Source organism: Centrocercus urophasianus, unplaced genomic scaffold (assembly GCF_019232065.1).
Source record: "Centrocercus urophasianus isolate 14NV4802_14NV808 unplaced genomic scaffold, USGS_Curo_1.0 seq_74, whole genome shotgun sequence".
NCBI classification, from domain to species: Eukaryota; Metazoa; Chordata; class Aves; order Galliformes; family Phasianidae; genus Centrocercus; species Centrocercus urophasianus.
The window spans coordinates 995,818-1,023,002 of record NW_024885355.1 but is presented as its reverse complement, the minus strand read 5'-3'; the positions used below and the strand labels follow the sequence as shown (position 1 = coordinate 1,023,002).

The following is a 27,185-nucleotide window of genomic DNA, read 5'->3' as shown; positions in this document are numbered from 1 at the left end:
CAGCATTTTGGAAAAATGTGAGATTTTCATCTGGTAGTAGGCAGAGCTACAAAAGCACTTGCTGAGCATCCTCCTTCCCCCTCTCTTTTCGTATCATTAATTCATCTGTAAGTCGTAGTGAGTAACTTACAGCTACTGTCTTGCCAGACTGCATGAATTATAGATGGCTGTTTTATGAGTTTTTGTGTTGACTCCAGCCATTAGTGTGTGTTGGACAGTTTTCTTTGTTGCATCTACTGTAGCGCAGGTTTTCAACTCTCGTGATTTTTTATTTTCCTGCCTTGCTCAAGGAATGCAAAGAAAACACAACCAGCTCAACAGAAACTTACAGTTTAGCATGGAGCATCAGGTTCCATAGAATCGCTTGAGTTGGAATTGACCCATAAAGGTCATCTAGTCCATCCTCCCTGCTATAAACAGAGACACCTATGACTAGAGTAGGTTTGAAACGAGCTTGTTTACCAGAGGCAAAAAATGGCATAAATGAAGGATCTTTGCTCTCTTTTTCATTTTTATGCATGTGTCTTAAATACAGGAGTGCCAGAGGGCTCCACGTACGTTGAAGTCCCACTCTGCAAGACGAACTGGATAGCCTGTGACTGTTACTGTAGGAAAGAGGCAGAAAGCAAAGGATTTTGAGCCATACCTGTGTAATACTGATAAGCAGACCTGCTCAGATATGTGCATATCTGCACACTCTTTGACTGCCACTGTTGGCGTTTTGGGTGTCTCTTCTGTCCTGATAACACCATGTGTCCCGTCTCGAGCTGCCAGGCAGTTTCATGAGTTGCTTGCCGCCGTGCACACAGTCTGTCCGTTCTTCCCAGATGCAGAAATGTTTCGTAGAAGTGTGAGAAGGATTTGTCAGGTTTGCTGTTTGGTTCTGTTGAGGCTGGGGCAATCTCATGGGCTTCAAAAGCTGATGGATAGGGACACAGAGCTCCTGGAGGTCACCATAACTTCTGATACAAGCTTGGATGCCATTGACCTTCTTAACCACCCAGCACGCTCTTGGCTCGTGTTCAGATGCTTGTCAACTAACAACCCCAGGTCCTTTTCCTCCACAGTCCTTTTGAGGGACGTGGTTTAGTAGGCATGGTGGTTCTGGGTTCATGGTTGGACTAGATGATCCTAGTGGGCTTGTGCAGCCTTAATGATTCTGTGATTCTGTAACTTGACTCATGGTAGTCATAGCCTGTGTAAAGTTGTGTAAAACTGTTAAAAGTCACAGTATATGTAAAACTTTTATTTTCATTAGGGCTGTCTGCTGAAACAACCTGGTCTTCTGTCTTTCAGTGCACTGGAATGGCTGCAGAAATCATAGTCCTGGACTGTGCTTTCCTAGTGGTGTCTGGTTTGCTTTGAGTGCTGCTATTTTAACATATAGTTGTAGAGAATAATGGTGTCTGCATCTACCATGTGCTTCCTCATCCAACGGCAGTTGAAAAGTTCATGGGTAACTGCTTCCACTGTTCGTTTATAGTCCTGCTGCTGAAACATAAGATGGATTTCTCTCGGAGTTCAGCATGAGCAGCATGATGTGGAGAGGGAAGGAAGCTCAGTCCAGTGCATTCCTGTTGGGATGGATCGTGTGGAGCAGTGACTCACTTCACCTCTAAGGTTTTGCCAACTGCTGAAGCAATTGCCTGCTGCTCTGAAATTTAGCAGAGCCTCTACGCAAGGGAAGTTGCTTCAGTTCTGCTTACAAGGAGATTATTTTTGGGAGGAAAGAATTTGAGCAGTCAATCAGGCTACATGATGAGGGCTGCCTCTGTAGCCACATTGGTGCTGCGAGGCCGTGGGGAGATAGATGTGTTCCTGTCAGGGCAGAGCTTCATCCAAAAACTTTGAAACCCACACAAGATTTTAAAGCACAACAACATTGACTCGGGGGTAGACCATGTTTCCATATTACAGAGAGATGTCTGAAGCAGATTCTTAATTTTTCATGTAAATATGTTGTAGAAAAAGCCTTATGGGACCCCAAGAATAGCAGTACTTATTGCAAGGGCTAACTGCTGCAGAAGCAGTCTCTTAATTTGGTAGTTTGAAGGATTTCTCCCACCTTTGGTCTCCAAGCAGATTAAATATCTCTTGTGACACATAACAGTTGGATTGCAAGAGGGATTTGGGGACTTGAGTGATGGAAAGGAAAGGCAAGGCTGTGCTGTAGGCTTTGTCCTTGTGAAAGCTGCAGCTACCAAATACATATAAACAAGCATTGTTCATTGTAAAATATGTGACTTCTCAGAAGTTAGTTTCTCTTTTGGGGAATAGCAGAACGTAAACAAGAGCTTGTACTGCCGGTGCTTCCAGCCAGGCCATAAAACAGTAATTCACTTGTACTCTGTCCTTTCTGACTGGTGGTTCTGAAAAGCTCTCTTACACTAAAGAAAATGGAAGCAGATTTCCATGGTGTTTTGCACTGATGCAGCTGGGCATGAAGATGCTTGACATTGAGAGGTTTTTTGTAGGTTTTCATGGTCTTATTTTGCTTACATTCTCTTTTACCTCCCCCTAGTATTATACCAACCTCTGCCTATTATCTGTGGGATTTTCACGCTCTTCTCATTTCTTTTTCTTCAGCCTTGCTGTTCTATTCCCTTCCTTCTCTCATGCTCCTCTCTGGTTTTGCATCCGTTTCCCACTACAGGAATCTCATTCCCACCTCCTTACTCTCCATAGGAGGCAGACTGCTGGAATTTTTTTTTGGCTGGTGGAATTCTTGGATGCTGCTGTATGCAGGTCATCCTGGGGTAAATCAGTGTTGCAGCAGTTGCAAGGATGGAGAGGGTCATTTGGCAAGTGTAGAGCTGATAACATTCACTTTACCTGTTGGATACATATTCCTAGCATCCTTGCAGCAATTTGCTTTCCACTGATCAAGTAAGTGAAGAATTCAGATCTTCCATGACACTTCTGATTCTGGCTTTTCAAATTGTTTAGTAGTTCCAGTTTGGTGCTGACACCACTGACATGGCAATGTGCAAAGCCTGTCAAGGAGTCCTCAATGTCTTCGTGTTGCACAGAGTATGTGAGCAACAGTGGCTGCCAAACTTGCTCAACTAACTCAACTTGCAGTTGAGTTTAAGGTTAGAATTCTTTTGCCCCCTGCTTGGATGGAGAGGAAATAATTTGCTTTACTTTGTTGCTGTCAGACCCCCTGTTACTTACTACTGCTAAGTTTTTACACTGGAAAATGGCATGAGTCTGAAGCAGGAGCAATGGGAGATAAACAGGGCACATGTCCTTGCATACCCGTGCAAGTGCTCAACTCATTTCTGACACCTCTCCCAAGTGCCCAAACTGTCTCACTATTAAAATAAATACCCCAAGTGCTAGTCTGTAATTTAAAATACCATTGTGTAGCTTTGTTAGGAGGAAGCAGGGATGGAATCAAACTTAAAAATCTGTGTATGAAGGGTTCTCCAAAGCCTTATGGGCTGTGCACCTCTGCCAGCCCTCCTGCTTAAGTGCATCTTTGAAGAAACCATGAAACAAATACACAAATATGGATCTGCAGACCAACTGTGGCTTGGCAGGCAATAGCCAAGGAACCACTGCTTTCAGCAAGGTCCAGCTTGTTGCTAGTAAGTGCCTATAGTGGTCAGCATTTGCTTTCTGTTGACTCCATGCAGCAGAGGGAAATTGTAGTAAAGCATGCTCTGAGTCCAACATCATTAGTTGGACCAAAAAAGTCTTTGAAGAAGACCTCAGTGTGGTTATGGGATCTGTTTGAAGTGTAACCCAGAGTATTAAAATCCACTTCAGTGCAGTTCCTCTGAGACCATCGTATGAAAAAGCAACTCCCTGGGCCAGCAGACTTTGTAAGCTGACTTCTTGCTTGCAGAGGGCAAACCAATTCTTGCTTTCCACTTCCACTCAATCTCCCGGAGTGAAACATCTTCTCCTATTGCTTGTGAAATTCAGAAAGCTGTTGAACTTTTCCACCCAAACAAAATTGTTCCTCCTTTGGTCTCTGTCCTTTGGTTAACTCCTAACTTTCTGTTGAGAGCATAATGCAGAATTTCAGTCTCCAGAAGGATCTCTCTGCAGCCAGACCGCTTCTGAAGTCAGGCTGATCTCATTTGGGTGGAACAAACTAGTAGTTGCAGAATAATCTATTACCCAGTTCACAAGCTTCCGTCTTTAAATCCTCACAGGGTTTATTTACTGTGCTGATTTACAGATTAATGTGTATGTTGAGGATCAACGTTCTGGCTGTCTGAATTGTGCTTCAAGTGTGCTGCTAGCGCAGGAAGGCCAGCAAGCACTGCAGGACTTGATATGGAGGTGACATGGACGCAGCTCTGATGCTTTCTGCCCATCTCCCTCTGGAACATTTCACCACATTTTCAGTGATGGAGCCTGAGTGGCTGCATCCAAGCTCTTTGATTGCAAACTTCAGTCCCTGTTGCATTGTGTTACTGCCTGTGCTGGAGGTTGATGCAAACCTGTTGAGGCAGATTTTGGCAGAGCTAGAATGGACCAGAGAGGTCTTATTAGGAAGAAAGTATTTCTGGAAAAGTGATCAAGCATTGGAATAGGCTGCCCAGGGTGGTGGTGGAGACACAGTGCCTGGAGGTGTTTAAGAACTGTGGGGAGGTGGCACTGAGGGATGTGGTTAGTGGACATGGTGGAGATGGGTTGGCAGTTGGACTTGATGATCTTAGGGTCTTTTCCAACCTCAATGATTGCATGATTATCTTGGCTGCTGTCAGGTATCCCTGCTCTTTGCTACCTGGTATTTGCTGCTCTTCCTGCTCACTCTACACTTCTGCTTCATGGTATACTTGAGATCTGGCTGTACCCTGCAGTAAGCTTTTTGTGATAATCAGCAACTGAAACTCTTGAATGTAATCTTCATAGAAATGATTTGGATCTTAAGTGGAATTTGTGCTGACGCTTTGCATTGGTGTGAGGCTACAGGTTTCTCTGAAAATACCTGTGTGTGGTTTATTTGATAGCATGTGATTCTAATTTACAAAAAAAAAAAAAAGAAAAGAAAAGCAACTAACCCAACAAACCACAAAGCTTCTTAATTCTTTTCTTCCTCCTTTGCTAGTAACGGCCTCTACATCTGAAGATGTCCAACAATGGAGTTGAAACAGAAGACAAACCACCTGCTCCTCCGATGAGAAATACCAGCACTATGATTGGATCGGGAAGCAAAGACGCTGGGACTTTAAACCATGGCTCAAAGCCTTTGCCTCCCCACCCAGAAGAAAAGAAGAAGAGGGACCACCGATTCTACCGATCTATTTTGCAAGGAGATAAAAGTACAGTACTGCGACTTTTCTTGTAAACCTCACATCTCAGTTTTGCTCTGGATGTCTGTTGCTTAACGATGGTTTGGGGGATGGCTTGTGCTCATTTCTTGCACTGCTGTCGTGGTCGTTTTGGGGTGTATGAGATACTGGCTGTAGTTCTTTTTTCTTTTCCTAATGATTAATTCTGCCACTATTAATCTATCCCTCTTAACCCTGTTTTTGTGCTTTTTCCCCCTTAAATTATGAGAACGGCATCCCTGAAAGGTAGGACTAGCTGACAGCAGGAAGGAGAAGCTTTTTGCCTGTTTCTTGTTACAGCAAGTATTTTGTGTAAAGCGTGAGCAACAGTCCATTTCCTGCCAGGACTGTTGTGTGTTACTGCATGGTCTGCTGTGACAGGCTTACAGTCAAAGGTGTAATTTCTCATTTATTCTAGTTTTTGTGTCATGCATTTTCTACTTGCTGTTACAAATAACTTCTCACCACAAATTCTTGCACGATTCTTGTGAAGGGAAGGAATTTTCTCTACAGGCACTATAACAGATGGAAATAGAGAGAGAAGCTGTGAATTGAAATTCTGAATCGTAACGATCCAGATAATTTCAAAATCCTCTCATGAATCTCAAAATGATATAAGGAAAAAATCTCGATCATCTGGTATCTGTTGATTTCTTTTTATATCTGACCTATTTTTTGGACTTCTCTTTCTGGTACATCAGAGTCTGCATCTGGTATCTGGACATTGGATAACTGAAAGTCTAAGTACCTGCAACTTGCTTGCCTTCAGGAAGGAGGCTGCCTCCTTGATTTTTTTTTTTGTTATAGAACAAAGTCTAATTGGTGTGCTAATTTAAATCACAGATATACAGGTTCAGGGAGAACTTGGATTGTTTTATAGATATTGATTTTTAATTCTGCAGCCCAGGAACCCGTGAACTCTATTAAACATTTGCAGGATACTGGTTAGAACTTGCCATTATGTGTATTAATCCTGAAAAACTGTCAGATTTCGGTGTCAGCTTACTTAACAGTGTTTCTAAAACCTCTAGGGTCAGCAGTTGCAAAAAAACAAAGAAATAACCTGAAATGTGTAAGATGAAAATAAACACAGCATTAAATAGTGTAGAATTTAAAGGAGAACTGATAAACAGCTCAGGTAAATGAGACACTACCACTAATACTAAGATTTAAGCCTGCATGTTCTGAAGTTTGGCCAACATGGCAGATGCTTCGAGACATGAGAGATTTTTGTTTAGCCAAACCCAGCAGAGCCTTCTGTTGCAATACACCTGCCCAAACTAGAACAACTGCTTCTGTCCTACAATTCCTGTCAAGCAAAAACTGGCTTTAACACCATCACCTCCACTTCTGATTGGCTGATTTTTACTTTAGGAACATTTTTCAGATAACAACTAAATTCCCTCCTGCTGCTTAAGTGTTAGTAAAATTCTCAGGTGCTCTGACAGTCTGTTTGGTCTGTGCTTGAATTAATTGAAGTGATGTTTGCTGGTTTGGCTGGACACTCAGAGTAATGTGATTTGGAGTGTTTTGTGACTTTGTGTCCTAAATCAAAGAAGACAATGATTTGTGCCTGCAAAAGTCTGAAATGCCTTTATGTGTGCGCACACACTTCTCTTGAGTTACATCTCCTTGCCAGGCTGCTTTGGAAGCGCCGTGCTTTGTCTGTGAGTGTAAAGTGTAATTTGTAGTTCTAATGTCCCAGCTTAACCCTCACCTTTAATACTGGATGGAACCTCTCCAAATGCATGCTCCCATTCAAGTCTTTTTGGGTTCAGACACTTCTTGGGGTGTACGAACCAGGCGCACGTGGCACATTTTGTTCTGCTGATGTTTGCTGAGCTCTGCTACTGATTCACAAAGAGCCAGAGTGGTACCATGAAGTAATGATGTCTGGTGCCTATGAGCCCTTTCCGTGGGGGTTACACTGCTACAGATGTGTGGTATCTTGCATCTGAAAGGGGAACGCTTTCCTTAAATTCACCAGTGAAGAAGACATTCAGGATGGGCCCATGGCCTTTCTTTACTGGAGGATGCTGTGCTTCCAAGCTGCAGCCCGACTTGTCAGAGCATCGTAATGGAAGTCATGCTCTTTTCACAGCATCAAACGTGTGAGGCTTTGAATGGGGAGGTGGTAAGATGTTTGTGGTGATGATGCACTTAGTGATAGATAGACCTTCCCAAGCAAGTATAAGTTTCTCTTCTATTTATTTTATTTAAGATCCTTCAGGGCTTTTTGACTCGCTGCATGGATAACATGATCACTGTAGATGGGGAGTACATGTTCAGTGAGACTTGAGAGCCCATCTCTTTAATTCTTTTCAGTTATATGCCTCCTGCCATGACATACATCTCTACCACGGAAAGCAATTATTAATGTTTGAATGCATTTAGACTTGTAGGTCTGTTAGATTTTTGAACAAGAGCTTGTGGAATGCATTGTCTTCTGGGAATCCTGGAGGAATGCTTCTGAATTCATGTGCCACCTCCATGTGCATTCACATGAGGCTCTAAGTCAGTGTGGGCACTACAAAACCCTGAAAGTGGCATTCAGGCAGATTTAATAAAGTGTACAAGAGAACATTTATGGTTTCACCTGCTGTAACGTTATAGCTAAGGCAAAGTGATTTTAGCAAGAGTTTGTAGAGCTGTCTCAAATTGTTACTGAGAGCCAGGAAAAATGCAGACAGTTGAGAATCTGTAGGAAGTGGTTGCAAGAAACTGTCAGGTTGTGGGGAAAGCATTAACTGCTGCAGGAGTATGAAAGCAACGTAAATGCAGAAAGCTGTCTTCCTCTTTCAGTCTAGAGATGAGAAGGCTCTGGGGGGGCCTCATTGCAGCCTTCCAGTACATAAAGGGAGCTTAGAAACAGGAGGGTGACAAACTTTTAACATGGTCTGATAGCAATAGGACAAGAGGGAATGATTTTAAACTAAAAGAAGGGAGATTCAGATTAAATATTAGGGAATTTTCCCTACTCAGAGGGCTGCACAAGCTGTTCAGTGAGCTGTGGCTGCCCCATCTCTGCAGGTGCCCAGGGCCAGGCTGGATGGGACCCTGGGCAGCCTGAGCTGGTAGGGGGCAACCAGCCCATGGCAGGGGTTGAAACTGGGTGGGCTTCAAGATGCCTTCCAACCCAATGATTTTGTGATTCTTTGATTTTTCTATATTCCATTTTAGGCCCACACTTGATCTTTCCAACTGGGTACCAAATTTGAACATAAATCTGGATTACTGATGTGACAGAGGCCTTTATGTTATTTAGTCAGTCCATCCAAAACTGTGTATGTGTGTCCCTGAAGCTCATTCAGGCTATAAGTTTGTTCCTCCCAGAGAAGAGGAGGCAGAGGGGAGACCTCATGGCCTCCAACTTGGGATATTCCATGGTTCTATGATTTCCCATGCAGCACTCCTGCACACTGGTAGTGCTATAGTTGCCCTCTTCCTCCTCCCCTGTGTTTCAGGCTTCTGGACTGCGGCTGACAGCTGAGTCTGGCTTGGAGCAATGGACAGCATAACATGATGCTTCAGTTGGTTCTCTCCACATCTTTTATTCTTGTTTTCTATCTGCTCCTAGTGCATGCAACATTTTCTGTATACCTGCTGGATGCAGCTGCTTGACCTTCTCTGGCAGGCCTCCATGATGCTCACCATCTGAGAACAAGCAGCTGCTTCTGGCTTCTAGCTTCCACCTCTGCGGTGGCTGCTCCGGCATTTCAGCTTTCTCTCCACATTCGTAGGCTCATGGAATTACAGAAGGCTTGGGCAGGAACCGACCTTAAAGATCATCCTTAAAGATCATCCAGTTCCACCTCCTGATGCGGACTGGTTGTCCCCCACCAGCTCAGGGTGCCCAGGGCCCCATCCAGCCTGGTCTTGGTCACCTCCAGGCCTGGGGCAGCCACAGCTCTCTGGGCAGCAGTTCCAGGGCATCACCATGCTCTGAGTAAAGAATTTCTCAGCATCTAACCTAAGTTTCCCCTCTTTTAGTATAAAGCATCCCCATTTGTCCTATCACTTTTAGGCCTTCCTCTTAACAACTGTCTCTCTTGTCATTCAGCTTCCTCCATTCCCTTTGTTCGAAAGAGTGATTGAAAACTGTTCCTTCTCCATGTCTCAAACTGATCCTTTTCTTCCTCCAAAATTACTCTAACTCTGTAATGGCACTGAGAACAGTGCTTGAGCACTGGAGAAAACAGGCATTGGACCTCCAGCAGTGTCTTAAATAATGGCAATACCAAGCATCATTGTCCCAGGCTTCTGAAATGCTTGAGGTTTGGCATTCGTATGGCCACTGTGGAACATCAGCTACAAAACAAATTATCTCTGGCTTTAGATCCAGAAGGTAGCAGCTGGGAAACACAGGAGCTTTAATCACCTTCTTCTGGTTCTGCTTAATTTATGACTAAAAGCAGTGGCAAATCTGAGTAGAACGTGGTTCATCTTTAAACCGATCTCAATTTCTTGAATATAGTAAATATTAAAAGGAAGGTGGAGTTTTTAATATGTCATGAGTATGGATAAACTTAATCCAAGACATAATGATAATCTTGCTTGAAGTCCAAACTTGAAAATTTGTGGAGTGCATCTGCTTTGGTTTATTTTCTTTCCTGTTTTTTTCATGAGTTCTGCTCCTCACCTGCCAGATTCTGCTCTCTTCCTGCTCATGGCTTGTTATTAAAACCACATTTAGTTCATTTTCTGGGAAGGAACATAAAAAAGGTTTTGCTTGTAAGGTTTTGTAGTAGAAACACATGCAGCATATCTGGTTTTCTTCATAAACTCTGTTTTGATGCTGGACTCTGATCTTTATTGCTCCGTTGCAGTGTCTGCTCTGTAGTGGGTTGATGAAGTTTTGTAACTTGCTATTCTGCCTCAGATTGAAGTCTACCACAGAACAGGCTGTGGATGTTGAGATAAATTGGAAGCTGTCAGGGAGATCTGAATTCTTGAAGGACTGATGGATATTTCTGTTGTCTCCTCTAGCCAATAAAAAGAAAGAGAAGGAGCGGCCGGAGATCTCCCTCCCTTCTGACTTTGAACACACGATTCACGTGGGGTTTGATGCAGTCACTGGAGAATTCACAGTAAGTGATTTGTAGGAAAAGAGAACTGTGTGGTTTGGCATATTGCTGGGAGGAGCCAGGACCTATTAATCTTTTATATGGTAACGCTGGAAAGGCTATTACCATCATCTGGTTTGATGTGCATCTGTAGAAGCAGCCCACTAATTCCTGCTGAGAGATTGCTTGTCAAGCCTGACACATCCCAATGGCCCAGGCTGCCAGCAGACTTTTCCTGTCCTGTTTCTTGGCTGATGTGGACAGCAAAACTTGTTATATCTCCCCTCCCTTCTTCTTCTAGAGCTGGGTCAGTTCTACAGCATAGTCCGTGCCCTTTAAATGGGGCTCAGGGTTTTGCTTTAGGACTCACACAACTGTACATACCTGTTTGTGCCAGAATGTGCATGTGCTGTCCTAAGGCTAAATGGCAGATACTTCTATGCATTTGTTTTTTATTGACATACAAAAGAGTAGGGAGACAGAGTTGTATTTCATCATGTTGTTCCTCTTAATTTGATTGTGAGATAGGGTTTAATAACAGCAGTTATTCACAAGCAAGATGGTTTTGTCTGTGCTTATTTCTTTTAAAGGCACTTTGTTCTCCTAGCCTGAATTATGTGTACAGATGTATTTTGCATGTCAGCTTCCACACTTGCTCAAGTTAACTTGGATGTACCAGTGGGGCATTACCTCTGAGGGCATCCAGCAACTCCTTCTAAAAGGGAGGGCAACTTTATCAGTAAGGTACCCCAGTCATTTGCCACTTCGTCTGCACACAGTTGTCCTTGCTGGTGCTCAAAGTTGCAAGCCACATTGTATTCTGAATCTATTTTATGATTGAAATTGTGTCCCTGTAATGAAATTATGAGCTCTGTATGCTAGGTTAACATGGGGTCTGATCCTTTCAGTCTTTTGAGTTTTGGTTTTCAAAGGATCTGGGGTTCACACAGATCCCTGTAAACTGAGGGGCATTGATCTGTTTGTGTAAGAAAGACATGGCATAGGATACTGGAATGTGATGATTGAGCACTGGCAAAGGGACCAGGGAAGGGCTGAGGGCTGCTCCTTGGAGATCTCCAAAAGCCACTTGGACGTTGTGCTGGACATCCTGCTCTGGGTGGTGTCCCTGCTGGAGTTGTGTGGGACCAGAAATGCCTTCCAACCTCAACCATGCTGTGATTCTAACTTCTGACACAGATAATGGCTGTCATACGATGATAGATGGGCTTGGGTTGGAATGGACTTCAGAGAAGATCTAGCTTCAACCTCCCCCCTTTCCTCTTTTCTCCTCATTTCCTTCGCAGTATGGAGTCACCCCAGAAGCAGTGTGACAGAACTGTGTGTCATCTGTGGGCTAATGTGGTACATCTCCCCACAGGGCATGCCGGAGCAATGGGCACGCTTACTGCAGACTTCCAACATCACCAAGTTAGAGCAGAAGAAGAACCCCCAGGCAGTGCTGGATGTACTGGAATTTTACAACTCCAAGAAGACCTCCAGCAGTCAGAAGTACATGAGTTTCACAGGTATTTATACGGCTGCTCTGTCCAGCTTTGTGTTATTCATTGGATATAGGGATTTTATTTTGTTTAATCAATGAGGAGATCTGTCTTTTCAGTGTTTGCTTGAGCACCCTTCTTGCTCTGGAAAATACTGTTCTGTTAATTTTGTTAATGCCCAGCATATTTGTAAAAGGGGACGTTGGTGAACTGGGCCTTGCAGGTCTCAGGCTAGCTGTAGTGCCTGTGCTGGTGATTTAGCATCAGATGATTTTTCAACTCCACTGCAAGCACCTTGTGTATGTGAGTGAATAACAATGCAGATCCCATGTGTTCCTCTGAGAAATTCCACCTTCCTGCAACAGGGATTTGAGGTTTCTGCATTTGCCTGTAGAATTTTGTACTCCTTGCTCCCTTATCCAAGTGTCAGCTTGGTCTGGGGAGTTCCTTTGCACTGTACCTCCACAAAAGTGCATTCAGGTGCAAGGACCCTAAATAAGATCCAACCTATAGATTCCTGCAGGAGGACAAAAAAAAACAAAAAACAAACAAACAAAAAAGCATAGACGTTGAAATACAGCTACCTGTTCTCTTCAGCTTTATTGGATTTGAAATCATTAATTCTGCTTCAGGGCTAATCCTTCTGAGAAGTGCTGCAAGCCATGATCCTAGGATAATGAATGAGGTGTAGGGTGGTCATGAGACTTGAGACAGCCTTTTTCAGACTTGCTGTAGGGTGCAGAAGGTATCTGAAAGCCTTTAAGGAGAGAGGAGCCATTTTTCCTGTCCCTTCCAAAGGGAGCTCGTCCCTTTCTCCTCTCTCTAGTGCTGCTGTGTTTACAACTCATTCATAGTTACATCAGTATCTTTTTCTTTCAGATAAGTTGGCAGAGGAATACAATTCATCAAATACTCTGGTAAGTCTTCCCACCATTTCTTGAGTTTGGGCATTTAAAGACTTGCATTGGGTAGTTTTATCTGTGTAGCTTTCAGTTTGCTTAGCGTTTGAAAATCATTTTAAAGACACTTAGGGGGCATAGTGGGCATGGTGGTGATGGGTTGATGGTTGTGCTTAATGATCTTAGTGGTCTTTTCCAACCTTCATGATTCTGTGATTCTATATAATGAATATGTTTATAAAAACAGGCAAATTATCTTAAAAGGACATGTTTGTACATGAAGAAAAAAAAAGCTGTGGTAAAGCCAAGAAGACAGAAGAGGCCTTTATTATGAAAATAGTAGAAGTTAGTGAATGAATGAGTAGAAACAGTGCTGTTTTCATATAAACTGATCCATTCCTGCATCTGTTTATTTTGGGTGGGGTGATCTAGAAAACTGTAACCACTTTGCTTTCAAGTTTTATATGTCTCTATAAACAATCTGTGATCCAACAAAGTTTAATCACTAGCTGGAAAGGTTGGATTGAAGCAGTGTTGATTAACCAAGCTAATCTCAGCCTAGAAGGAAATAAAAGGTTCTCCTCCTCTCTGCTTGACCTTTACTCTGTCCTTACCAGGACGGCACCACTCCTCTTCACTTTGCTTGGAGACAGAGCTGAAATGCTCTGTAAAATTTATGTATGTATATTTATGAGGTAAACAAAACTTCACGTTTGGGGTGATTCATAAGAGCACACAGTTCTCTCACCTCTAATTTTCTCACAGCCATGATGTTATCTGGAGTTGGCTTGTTCTGCTCCCTTCTGGGAGCAGCGTGTTGCTATTTGACTCTGCTAAAAGAAAAGGAAAACATTTTTGGTCATTTTTCATCATTTTTCATCATTACACTTTATTGTGCATCAGTCCTCAGAAGCTTAGAATATCTGAGAGCATTGGATTTTAAAGTAAATCCTGAAAAAAGCAGTAGTCACCAGTCTATTGAGGCGGCCCAATGTTTTCTGTAAGATGCTGAGTAACCTGTAATTTTGGAGAGATTCAGGAAATTCACAGTATTTTGGTAGTTTTTGTTGTTTTTAATAGACAAAGCTTTTGTGTTATGTCAAGGGCACTTTATCAAATATATGTCAGTGTGCTGGTTGCTCCAAAGACGTAGAATCAGTGAATTGTGAAATGTGATCAGTGAAATCTTTTTACCTCCTTATTTCAGTGATAGATAACTTTATTTTAATGCTTCAAGAAGTCTTTTTCCACTACTACTCTTAGGGAACTGATGGTAGCCGGGAAGCAGGAGCATGGGCAGAACTGAGCCAGTGGGTTGAGGGGCTTGCCAAGTTTATTTTGGAGTGCCTATAGGGTAAAGGCCTCCGTGAACTTCAATTGTAGAATGGCTTGGGTTGGAAAGGACCCCAAGGATCAAGTTCCAACTCCCCTGCCACAGGCAGGGCCACCAACCTTCAGATGTGGCAGTAGACCAGGTCGCCCAGGGCTCCATCCAACCTGGCTTTGAACACCTCCAGGGGCATCCAAGCCTCTCTGGGCAAAAAAATAAAATATTTCTGTGTTTCCTTCAAGCCATTCTCTGTTAGGAGCTTAATCAAACGTTTGTTACATGTTTACAGCAAGCAATTAGGTTTTTATTTTTGCTATTTGTGTGACCACATGCAGAATGTGAAAGCTGTGTCTGAGACCCCTGCAGTGCCCTCGGTGTCTGAAGACGAAGATGATGAAGATGATGCAGCTCCTCCCCCTGTGATAGCTCCACGACCTGAACACACCAAATCTGTGAGTACCAGTCCCTCCTTCAGCACAGTCACGCTCAGATATTGAAAAGATGAACGGTGTTTTAAGTCATCATCTGCTTTGTTTTTATTCATTCAAATTTAGATATACACCCGCTCTGTGATAGACCCCCTTCCTCCTCCTACCAGAGATGTGGCCACCTCTCCTATTTCTTCTCCCTCGGAAAACAGCACAGTGACACCCGACATGCTGATCAGGAATGCGGAGAAACAAAAGAAAAAGCCAAAAATGTCAGATGAGGAGATTTTGGAAAAATTAAGTATGTCTTCTTGGGGGGAAAAAAAAAAAAAAAATTGAATTCCATGTTCTTTTGTGTTGATATCTTAAAAGCTGGGATGTTTGGGCACTGCTATTTTGAGATCCCTTACTGAAAACTTTGCCTTGTGACTGCATGCCAAAATTGGGGCAGATGAAGAAGGAGAATGTAGATGTAAGCTGAGCACCTGTGATGCCAGCTGAAGGGCTCTGGGAGCTGCAGATCCTCAGACTCTGCAAAACGAGCCCTGAATATGTAACATCTACTTAACCACAAAGTCTGAGACTGCTCCACATCTTGATATTCCACAGCTCTGGAGTGTGCATGATTATATTGAAATGTTGCACCTAAGGTGAGCTTTCAGCTGTGACTAAAAACAGAGAAAATTCATTCAAACCCAAGTTTACCTCCCCTGATATCATGACATTAAATGTCTTGCTAATTTTTAAGTGTCCTGACACTGGGTGTATACCCAGTAAATAACCCAGATTTGTGGGTGTTATCTTGTCTTTCTGTTGTGTCCTGGTTTATTTAGCAGTCCTTTCCTTCACTTTATGGGTGTTATTTAAAGTGCTCTTCTACTGCTTGGCACTACTGGGATGTGCTGTGGCAGCATTTGACAGCTGAAACAGCTGTTCTGTGCAATTGATTGCTGTCCTCAGCCTGGGCCAGCTTTTATTAGGGTAGAGCATTTCTAATTCTTTGAACCACTAATGCTGTGTTAATTACGTATGTGACTTGCATGTCAGATGGTGTAAATTGTGTTAGCACCCCTACAGTCAGGCTAGACACCTCTGTTGAGAGTTTTTCCCCTATTTTGATGAAGCTTAGCTTCATACCTGAATCAAGAGAAACTTAACCTGAGGGCTTAACTTCAGTAGTGTCACTTGGGTGCCTCATTCCTCTGAAATTAAGCCTAAATTGCATTGATGGCATGTAAGCTGGAAGTGTTTGCTATCTGAAAACTTGCCCTTTCAAGACAGGTTTCAAAACAGCAACTTCACTTGGTGCATTAGCAGGACCTTTGTATCATTAAGGATTTAAGCCATTCTGTGACCAGGTTGGGCAGGCAGGGTCTGGAAAAAAGTGCTATTCTAATGCAAATATGTTCGCTTCTGTAAATCCCCACCTCTTAGCGTTAGTGCAGCATTAGTGCAGACATTAATGAATCCTCACCTGGCTTCTAGGGAGGTAGGAGACATTACCCCCTTTTACAGAATGAGAGGGTTAAACGGGGCAAGACTGATGGCTGCCTCTTGTCACTGCCCTGCAGCACTGTCCTGTGACTGCCTTGGGCAAACGTTTGCCTCTCGCAGTCTGAACTTGCATCCTGTGTTAGGCTTTAAGGGAAAGTTTATGAACATTTGTCCAGAAATGTTTGTCCTTAGGGCAGACAGCACTGCTTCAGTAATTGTGCAGTAAGGTGTACACAGTCTGATTTCTCTTCCCACCCTTCTCCCCAGGCATGAAGCTGTATTCCCCTCTTTTACTTCTGTCTGCCCTAAACCCTGTGGGTTTGGCTGCTGGCCATTGGTGTCTGAAAATAGCCTGCTCTTACTCTGCTCGCTACTGGATTTCTTGGCATGATGACCATGAGTGGTTTCCTTGCCAATATGCATCTGCTTAGGCTCAGCCCTAGGCCTCTGCAAAGGCAGCACCGTATGTTGGCTGCTTGAGCAACTTGCAAACAATGCAGAGGCAGCTCTGCATCCCTTGATCCTATTAGAATCATCAAATTATGTTTTCATCAGAAAATGTTGGAAAAGACCACCAAGATGATCTAGTCGACCCTGGTGATGTTTTAGGGAGACTTGTACCCAGCTGAGCTCTAGGAATTGTTGGCCTGGATGTCCTCAGCCCTGAAAGATATGATTCCCTTCCAACTTCGAGGACATGATGAATATCAGTGTCAGCTTCTTCTAGCTTAATCCTTGGCCTTGGAGCCTTTGTGCCCTTATTCTGCAAGCTCCCTCCGCTACAGAAAGCTTGAGGTTGTGTTCTTCATGGCTACCTTGAACCTGAGCAGCCCCTCACCACCTTGCAGAACACTAAGCCAAATGCTTTACCCTCCAAGGGATGCAATAATAGACTTTCTTTCAGCTGAGCAGCCACATTAGGGAAAATGAGCTGAGATTGCCTCAGGGTGCTCTCCAAACCCAGGAAAGCATGGCTGCAGTTGCATGGCAACTGCTGCTAAAAACCTCCTGCCCTTCCTCTTGCTGCTGGGCTCCTAATAGAGGAGCTGAGCAATACCCAGGGCAATTCTGAGGGTCTCTCTAGCTTCCTCCCCATGTCTTGCAATCTATTAGTTAGATCAGTAATGGCTATGTTATTGCTGGTATGGAAAAGTGGTAAATATGTTTGTTCTGACGGAAGTTGTCATGGTGTAGTTGTATGGGAAAGTACTTCTAAAATTATTTTTTAAATTTCTTTTGCAGGAAGCATTGTGAGTGTGGGGGATCCAAAAAAGAAGTACACGCGTTTTGAGAAGATTGGACAAGGGTTGGTATATGCTTCACTTCTCTCCCATACCTTTCCTTATATTCAGAAAGAAGCACTGAATCCAGGCTAAGTTAGTCTGCTGAAAAAGCTGGTGATTACATTTTTCTTTTTATTCCTTCCCCGAAGCTCTCTTCCCCTTCCTATCAAAGTTTTGAGTCACAGTGACTGGGTTCTTTTGCGCAATTGTGTTTTAATAGAAGAAAATATGGCATTAGATGATCAGGTTGCTAAATATAGCTGTAGGCAGGGATGGAGCTGCTTATTTTCAGCATGCAAGGCTGAAAGCACAGATTTGCTTTCTGAGTTAACTCTCCTCGATGCTGGTGTTGTGCTACTCTTAGCAGAGTAGGGGAAAGAAGAGGTTTGGGGAGAGGCCACAGTGAGGTACATCATGGAAAGACTGTGCTGAGGCCCAGACTGCCATTCCTCTCACTACAAATGCCACGTTTGTTTACTTTATCTCATCCTGTCTGCCCAACGTGATTACAGCACAGTCTGCAAGCCAGGGCACTGCAGTCATGCCAGTTTAGATCATGGTCCTACGAGCTGTGCTGCATTGCTGGTTTAGCAGCAAAGATTTGGATGGCCAGACTCTTCCATACCAGGAGCTTTGTTCCCTGCTGGAACTTCTCCAGTAGTGATGTTGGCTAAGAAGTATTTCAGATTACATTTACCACTGGAATTACTGATATGATGAAAAATGGGAGGAAGAGGAGGAGTATATTAAATTCTGTCTTGCTAAGAGACAATAATCAGCTTCTTCTTATTATTATTCTCCCCTCTCATTATTGTTCTCCCTTTTCTTTAGAGCCTCAGGTACAGTTTACACAGCAATGGATGTAGCTACAGGACAGGAGGTAAGTGCTGCCAGAATACCACTTCAGGACACAATTCAACATCCACAGAAAGTTACAGTTGATGCTATAAAATAGAGACATTCTTCCAGAGGTTCATGACATTTTGTTTTTAATGAGGCATTTCTTTCCTTACTAATGAGGCATGGTCAAGTGGTCTGAGCAGTAAATTGGAAAAATGATTTCCCAGGTTTTAATTCCTGAATCGCTTTGTGTTTGTAAAAAAAAAAAACCTTTTTGTGGCTACAAAGGCTGGAAGTAAATGTGGAGACTGGGTAGCTCCTTAGCAGAAGTTTCTCTCTTCATCCCTGATATTTCATAGTTATAGAATCATGTGTACAGGAAGGGACTTTTAAAGGCCATCTGGTCCAACTCCGCTGCAGTGAACAGGAACAACCACAGCTCTATCAAGTGCTCAGAGCCCATCCAGCCTCACCTTTGGGTGTCCCCAGAGATGGGGAACCACCACCTCTCTGAGCAGCCTGTGCCAGTGCCTCACCACCCTTATCATAAGAACACTTTTTTTTTTATTATATCCAATTGAAATCTCCTCTGGTTTAGTTTGAAATCATTTCCCCTTGTCTTATCAGAAAGGTCCCTGCTAAGGGGTCTTCCTCCCCCATGCAAATTCTTTTACATCTTCTTTTCCTTTGCTTTGTACACTTACACCACTTGACTTGCATAGAAACAATTAATTCCCAACCTTTGCCCACCTGCTTTTTGCCCTTGGCTTGAGACAAGGAGTGTCTTTTTATTTTCTTCCCTGAATATTGAAAAGTGCTGTGCACATTGCATGCATGCATAATAAACTAGCAGTGATGGATATGCAGCACCTGTGGAAATGATTATTGCTAGATGGAGGACTGTTAAAGAGGGAAGCGTATGCATTATTCCAGATATCTTTATGGAAGTCTGCAGCACTGTGTGTCTACTTTGCATTTGTACAATGTCAGGGTTATCCACCAGTGAATTTCATAACTCCTCCAATTCCTGAAGAAATAACAGAGTTTAATTGCTGCCTCTGAGGAAGGGGTGTTGCATTCATTTTGAAGCAATGGGAAGTTTTGTAGGAGGAGGAAATCCTTCGGTGGTTTTCTGTTTTCCTTCTGGATCCCTTCAGTGACTCCCATGTGAATATTTGAACTCTTGCAGTACAACAGACTTTTAAATCATTCCCTTCATACTAGCTTGATTGGTCCCTGGATTTTTAGAATTGCATTTGGGATCACTGTAGTTTTGACATGCTGTTAACCTGTTCCTTTCTGTGAAGCACTGCTGGTACCAACGCTGAGAGCTCAGGGACTCAGTGAAAGGCAGCACATGTTAGAAATTTCTTTATTGTGCAATATACAAGAGCCTTGGGCAGCTGCCAGGATTAAGAATACTCATGATTGTCACTGATTACACCTATTTAGTATAACTACAGCTATTTACTTTGTACCCTAATACGTAGATAAGGAAAACACCCCTTCATGCAAGCATGCCCTTGGGTCTGCCTCTGAACAGGAGCTGGACATGCAGAGGCTTCCTCAGTACTGCTCTGGAATTTCTTTATCTGCAGCAAATGCTTCCCTCTCTGTTTCATCTTTCAGTCTCTTCTCCTTGTGCAAAGAGCAGCACAGGGTCTTTGTTTCTTAAATGCTGTCTGGCAGCCTTATGAATACTGTGGAAAAGAAGTATGATGTCTCTCTGTTCTTGCCTTCTTGTGTGTTGGCATTTTTCAGTAGAATCTGCTATCCTATCAAAATGCTAATTGTAGCTATCTATATTGGCTTGTTGCTTCTAATCCTTGCTTTTGTGAGCTCTAATTACTGGCTCCTCTCCATTAGCCTGTAGTGCTTTCTTTAATCAGCAGTTTTGTAAAGGTGTAATTACATATTACTCTCTTTGCCTAAGTGTTGGACCAAAAACAATTGGGCTGCAATGCCTATCAAAGTGTTTCTGCCTCCTGCTGTGCTGGGCAGACTTACTGGACTCAAGGTTTTCTGTGGTTGGAAGGCTTTTCTTTGAAGGCCAGGTGTTCTTGTGGAAATACTGGTTGTGGGATATGATGAATGTAGGAATTGAATGTAGGAATTCAAAGCATGTTGTAGCCAACTGCTTTCTGCACATAAGCATGTGGAGCAGGTATAATGAAACAGGTAGACAGCTACCAAGCAAAAAGACCACAGCTAATGAACCTGCCCATATTTCTCTTTGTTATAACTGGGGATAAAGCTGAATCAAATTCCCATCTGTTCAATCTTTAATCTAACTATTGGTGATTCTTCTCCCCTAGGTCTTGCCGTAACAAATAAGAGAATTATCTCTTGAAAGTGATTTAGCCCATGCTATTTACCTCCTCCCTGCATTCCCAATCTGCTGTAGATTTATAGAAGCATAGGAATGAAAAAAAAACAAACTACAAACACAACAACTAAAACAGAACTTCCAAAGACATCCGATTCAAAACAGGAAGTCTTTGAATTACCAGTCCAAACTAGAGTAAGGGTCTCTCTTCTGTCTTGCTAAGAAACTACAGCTAGAGATGGCTGTCCAACAGTGATGTAAAAGTCCAGTATGAAAGCAGTAAATTCCCTTGCTCTTTTTTGACATTATATGCCCAGCAAGAGTAGAAGTGAACTGGCTGCAGGAGCTCGGAGTTGCTGAATGACTGAGTAACTCATGATGAATAAATGGCTTCCCCCTTCATGTGAATGTAAGACTAAACCAATCAACACTACTGGCAGAACTCTTGGGAAATCTTGTAATAATGCTCTCTATCTTGCTTTTTCTTCCCTGTAGGTTGCAATCAAACAGATGAATTTGCAGCAGCAGCCCAAAAAGGAATTGATTATCAATGAAATCCTCGTAATGAGGGAAAACAAAAACCCCAACATTGTCAACTACTTGGACAGGTATGTCACAGTTCAAAGAGTTCATGAAAGAGCTCTGGAAAACGCTTCCTTGTCACTGTCTTAAGTGATCCTGTCTCAGCTTAATGCAGATAAAGGACAGTCTTGCATCTGGTAAGGCTGGGGTGTGGGTGATGTAGTGATCTCTGTGCAAATCCTAGGAGAAACGAGAATTGGTGCTAATGGAGAATCCATTCTTCTTATTGATACTGGCATTAGCAGCATGCTGTCAGGACTCCATTTTTCCACATGCTCTGCCAAATTTAACACAGTGAGCCATTTCCTCCCTGCACCTAGAGGAGAAGTGAAAATAGATTGAATTGTGTTACTTATATTTGTTTTCCTCTCTTTCCTCATTTCTGAGCAAGACAAACGTTCTGCTGGCATAACTCCTTCCAGGCATGGGTGGTAATCCTGTCCCTGTTGCTGTCCACTGAGGTTTTCTAGGTAGTGATGAGGGTAAACAACATGTAACAGAACTAAGCAAAACGGCTTTCTTGTGGATGTGGATAAGGGAGAGAAGAAGAGCTGGCACAGTGTATAAAAATCCTTTGAAAGGTGTAAGGAACAAGCTTACTCCTTCCTTGCAGCTGAATTCTGTGGACTTGCACACACTCTGTGTTACTCCTGCTCAGCCTTGCATTCATGTGGAACATCTTTTTGAATCCCTGCTTCTTCTTACTTCAGGAGCTGCACATAATTGCTTACATATGTAGGGACCTGCTTGCACTTGTTCCTTGGATTAGGACAGAAACAGAGCAGAACTAATCAGTGCTGTGACTGCTGCCCTGTGTAAGCTGTTTCTAACATAAATGCATGTAGCCATGAAAACTCTGTTCACTATGTAGCTCAAGGCAATAAAATACCAAGTCCACACACAAATGTGGCTGTGGGTTCTTCCCCACAGGGTATCAATATTGTACATAAGGGTGGTAGTAGCAGTGCTGCAATCATCAACATTTTGGAGGTTGGCTGCTTCAAAAGGAGCAACTGGGTAGCTTTAGGGGTAGGGAGCTGCCTTTGAAAGAAAGCACAAGAAATGCTTGCATCTCTCCCTGGTTGAATTCCAGGAAACAGTCACGAGCTGCCAGCATTGAAATCTAGGATGTGTTGAAAGCTAAACAGAGCGAAAGTGTTGCACAGTGAATTGAATTCAGCATCAGTTTAACACTGATGCATTGTGTCAAGCTTGAATCATTCATCTTACGTTACAGCTTTTTCCATTGGGGCTGCAGCAGGATTTCCAGATTGCTGCACTCTTCAGAAACAAGCAGTCTTGGTTAACTACAGGTTTGGCTTATTGTAGGGAAAGCAGAAACTTCAGATAAGCAAGCTTCAGACTTGAATAATGGCAATTCATCTTCTGAAGATAGAATGGAGGGATATGACCTAGAATCACTTTTGGAAATCTGAGAGAGAATATTTGGACATGTATTGCTCTGCATGTGCATCAAAAGCCTACTGGCTGTTTTCTTAGTTGGCTTATTGTGATGTCTTAGCAAAAATAAGAAAGAATAGTTCTCATGCTGCAATATCAACATCTAGTGTGATACTCAATTTAGGTGGTGCTGTGTCCCACATTATGTGCATAACTGTGAAGAGCTGTGTTGTTGAAAGGACAGATGCCCTCTCGTAGAAAGAGCAGAAGGATATTGCCTGTGCAAAATGAGAACTGTAGAAAAGAACCTTTAAGTACTGCATGCAGGCTGGAAGTATGTATTTCTCCAGGCTTATTAGAGGCTTTGTTTTGGGAAAACTGTTTGACATACATATTCTCACTAGAGAGTGCATCACAGTGTCTCTGCACGTGCTGTGCCTAGGCAGTACATCCCAGTGCAGGGTGGCTGCACGTCCTGCTGTCTTGTTTAAACTTCCAGCAAGAGCTGCTGCTTTTGCCCTCAGCTTTCTCTCAGTAATCTTTTGCAGAGGGAGAGAACAGTGATGAAGGTGCATATGGGAGCTCTTGTGCCTATTGTGCCACTTCAGCTTTGCAACTGCAGCTTCCTGCTGCTGGGGAGCTGCATCCTCTCCTGCCTGGCCTCGTGTGCCTGTTTGTTCCTGAGTGATGAAGCTTGCTGGCTTCTGCCTACTGCTGTCCCAGAAGGAGCATATGAGGAAGGATGCATTGCTGATGTGGGACCTGGTTTCTTTTTTGGGGCTCTGTTCCTGACAGTGTCTCCCCTTCTCAGTACCTAATGGGAGCTCATCAAGGTGCTCATTGGAATAAACCATCTCTCTGATCTCTGCCTCAGCTCCTGCCCTTACCAGTATAGAATCATAGAGTCATTAAGGTTGGAAAAGACCTCTAAGATCATCCAGTCCAACCACCAGCCCATTCCCACCATGCCCACTGACCTTCAGTGCCACATCTCCATGGTTCTTAAACGCTTCCAGACACAGGGACTCCACCAACTCTCTGGGCAGCCTGTGCCAATGCATTATCACTCTTTCTGACAATAATTTTTTCCTTATATATAACTTGAACCTCCCAAACTGAAGGCCATTACCACTCATCCTATCACTGTCACCTGTGAGAAGAGGCTGGCCCCCACCTCGCTACAGCCTCCTTTCAGGATGCAGCCTTCAGCTGAAATTGTAGTTAGTAAGTGAGGTGAAGAGAAAACTGTAGGCTGCATCCTTCCTCCAAGACTCATCACCCTGCTTTTGCTGCCAGCCTTCTTTTAGAGAGTGACTGCAGGTGACGATGTGTGGCACTGCAATACTTTTGATGTCAGTCACATGGAGAGCAGTACATAGCTGGCTCCCCTTGAACCCAAGGGAACAGCATGAAGCTGTGACACAGGAGGTTCAGGTTGAATATCAGGAAAAGGTCCTTCACCAGAGGGCAGTGGGCATGGCCCCAAGCTGCTGGAGTTCAGGAAGCATTTGGAGAATGCTCTTAGACATATGGTCTGATTTGTGGGTGGTCCTGTGTGGAGCCAAGAGTTGGTCTAAGAGATCCCTATGGGTCCCTTCCATCTCAAGGTATTCCATGATTCTTTGATTTCTGGCTTTTTTCAGGAACATCTGATAGAGCCGTTTTGAGGCACGTCTGCAGGAGGCAACTCAGGGACTAAAATGCCTCTGCTGTGGTGAGAGAGTGAAAAGAGCCCTGAGATGACACCATGTTGCCTTCTGAAATTACGCCTGCTCAGTGTCAGCTGGCAAGGATCCACTGTTAATTTTACCTCCCTGCACGTTGTGTCAGAGCTATCAATTATTGAGGTGCCTGGATCTTGGCACGTGCTGCTTGTGGCACAGCTTTGGTTCACAGTGGGCTCCTTGTCTTGCTCCATCCCTTTTGGCTGTGAAGAGGCACCAGCTTGCTCCCAGCTTGTGCAACCTGGGAGGGTTACAAAGGAACAGTGGATCCTGCTCTGCCCATCCCTATAGCCAAGTAGATTTGGGCTTCTCATGTCTAAGAGCATTCTCCAAATATGTAGTGGCACAGAAGGGGAATGTTGGTTTTCCAGGCAGCCGCTGATTTGTGGTGAGGGTGCTGATAAAATTTGGAGAGTCTCTAGATTGGCAGGAGGAGAAGAAGAATCAACAACAGCAAAGGGAACAGGAAGGAGAGATCTGGATGGAGTGGCTTTTAGAGCCCATGAAGAGGTTGCTGACCTACAGAAATGCTGCTGAAAGCAGTTCTGCTCCTCTGTCACGCCAACAGACTGCTGTGCAGGTGATTCTGCCTTTGTTGGGCTCTGTGCTGCCAGGAACAAGCTGCCAGTGTCAGCACTTCGGGAGTGGGGCTGGAGACCTGTCTGCTCTGTGAGCGTTGCTCTGTGTCCTTGGGCTCTGGATACTGAAAGAAGCTTTAGGCTTTGCCTCACTGCAGTCTACAGCATCACCAAACTTAGATCACATCTTTGTCTCTAATACTAGAAGCTCTCCGTAGCTGTAATATTTCTAGCATGCAGGGACAGCTTAGATTGCAGTTTTTTATTTTTAGGAGTTTTTTTTCATCAGCTCAGGTGCTGGCAGTATGTTCTTTTGGGGCCAGAGTGAACTTCTTGCTCACTCCTGTGATGTCTGGCTCATCTCTGTCAACTTTCTGTGCCAAGTCAGACTTTATAACCTTTTTCTCCTTCGCTGTTGTTCTCTGGATCATGTCCTGTTTTTGCCTTTGGCTTCTAGCAGATTCACTGTTCACTTTTTAGCAGGATCAGTGTTTCTGAGCAAAGCAAACAGCTTGTTGATGAATTCTGGTGCCAGCAGAGAAGCTTTTAATTTGAATCTTTGTCTTCCTTCTCTCTTTGACTCAACTGTCTGCTCCTGTCAAAAATGGTCAGATAGTCTTGAAAATGGGTTTTATAGTTTCCAAACTAATGATTCCTTCCTACATGAATGTGTCATACCTATGTGTACGTTATGAAAGGCTGTGTTGATGTTTTTCCAGATGGGCCCCAAAAGGCAGAAGTGGTTGGTGATTACTGTTATTTTTTTTAACATGAGTTAATGCTGGTGCCCTCATCCCAGGTCATCTGCTTCTAGATGTCAACATACATGCTCTCAGAAGAGAATAATAACACAAAGGCTGAGAATATTCACCCTCATCTCAGCTTTCTCCTCTCCATCTTCCTGCAGGCCTTTTGGGGCAAGAGCTGCCCTTCCAGGCTTTCCCTGTTTAATTTGTTATTCTGTAGAAATGCTGTTTCATCCAGAAGGATGTACTCAGTAGCCCTCATAGAATCATTGGAGTTGAAAGGAACCTATAAAGGCCATCTGGTCCAACTCCCCTGCAATGAGCAGGGACACCTACATCTCTATTAGGTGCTCAGAGACCCATCCAGCCTTATTTTGAATGTCTCCAGGGCCAAGATATCCACCAGCTCTCTGGGCAACAGTTCTGAATGTTTTAGACAAAATCTAAACACCAGGAAGCACTTCTGTGATTCTGAGAGAATGCCAAACTGAATGGTGCCGTAAAAAAGATTGATTTTATTTTATTTTTTTCGTAAACATGATACTTAAAAATACTGTGTTCTTCCTCTGTTGTTTGTGGGAAACCAACCATTGTGTCATCCAGGATTGCCTCCGTGCCTGAGCAAAGTAGATGGTTTCTCTATACTTCTATGATAGTTTAAAAACCCAGTGCATTCTGACTAGGGAAATGGTGGGATGCTCATAGATCTGCTTCTTCTAAAAGCTGTTTCTTTGGCATTTCAGTTACCTTGTAGGAGAAGAGCTCTGGGTAGTCATGGAGTACTTGGCAGGAGGCTCCCTAACAGATGTTGTTACAGAGACCTGCATGGACGAAGGACAGATTGCAGCTGTGTGCCGAGAGGTAAAGCTGTGCTCACACTGTGAGCTGTGAGGGGTAGGGGACATGGGCTTTGTGTGATGTGTCACTGGCTCTGCAGCACAGCCACCTGCAGCTTCTCTAATGCAACAGTAATTTTGCAGAGGGTGGATTTTACTTAGGGGTTTGCAGCATACTCCTGTGAGGTTTCACCCTCAAGTGAGGATCGTGGTGCAAAATGGGGTTGGAATTCCCGTGGTTACATTTATCCTCTTTGCAACTACCCTGTCCACCTGCTGGTCCCAGTAGCGATGTCTCTTTGTAGCCCCATGCATACTGGATATGGGAAAGGCTCTTTAAGAAGCCAAGCCCGTGCTACTCAAAATGCATGATGTTAGTGTCCATCAGGTGGCTAACTATAGCTGATGAATCATTTCATACTCAGAAAGAATACCTCTGTTTTTATTTATGTGATTTTTTTTTAATTATCTTTTTCAGTGTCTTCAGGCTTTGGAATTCCTCCACTCAAACCAAGTTATTCACAGAGACATAAAGAGTGACAACATCCTACTGGGAATGGATGGCTCTGTTAAATTAAGTATGTGGGGAACAGTGCTGGTTGTGGCTTTAGTTGTCAGCCCAGGCTTCTTACATGCTACAGGATAGGCCTAGTGGGAAGAGGGGTTTTTGAGTTACTTGATGCTGCAGTGATGAAGAGTCTATAGAAATGCTGCTGTACGTATTTTTGTGGCATCTGTTTTAATGGTGATTGGCAAGTGTAAGTCCTTTTGAACTGATACCAGACATGCAGTGAGGTTTGGAATTAGAATCATAGAATCATTAGGGTTGGAAAAGAGCTCTGGGATCATCAACTTCCACTGTCCACCC

General features: G+C 43.5%; 1 protein-coding gene across 3 annotated transcripts in view; it reads left to right on the top strand.

Annotated features, from left to right (window-relative positions):
• The window catches only part of PAK1 (p21 (RAC1) activated kinase 1), a 68,434-nt gene that overhangs the window by 34,622 nt on the left and 6,627 nt on the right, over positions 1 to 27,185 (top strand). For all 3 annotated transcript variants that reach the window (XM_042838197.1, XM_042838196.1, XM_042838198.1), the window contains 11 exons: positions 5,066 to 5,279; positions 10,275 to 10,375; positions 11,730 to 11,877; positions 12,730 to 12,767; positions 14,415 to 14,531; positions 14,634 to 14,808; positions 17,244 to 17,307; positions 18,116 to 18,164; positions 20,946 to 21,058; positions 26,225 to 26,342; positions 26,796 to 26,895. In XM_042838197.1, the coding sequence (XP_042694131.1) occupies positions 5,087 to 5,279; positions 10,275 to 10,375; positions 11,730 to 11,877; positions 12,730 to 12,767; positions 14,415 to 14,531; positions 14,634 to 14,808; positions 17,244 to 17,307; positions 18,116 to 18,164; positions 20,946 to 21,058; positions 26,225 to 26,342; positions 26,796 to 26,895 (1,216 nt within the window). In that variant the 5' untranslated portion in view covers positions 5,066 to 5,086. The remainder of the gene's footprint in view (positions 1 to 5,065; positions 5,280 to 10,274; positions 10,376 to 11,729; positions 11,878 to 12,729; positions 12,768 to 14,414; positions 14,532 to 14,633; positions 14,809 to 17,243; positions 17,308 to 18,115; positions 18,165 to 20,945; positions 21,059 to 26,224; positions 26,343 to 26,795; positions 26,896 to 27,185) is intronic.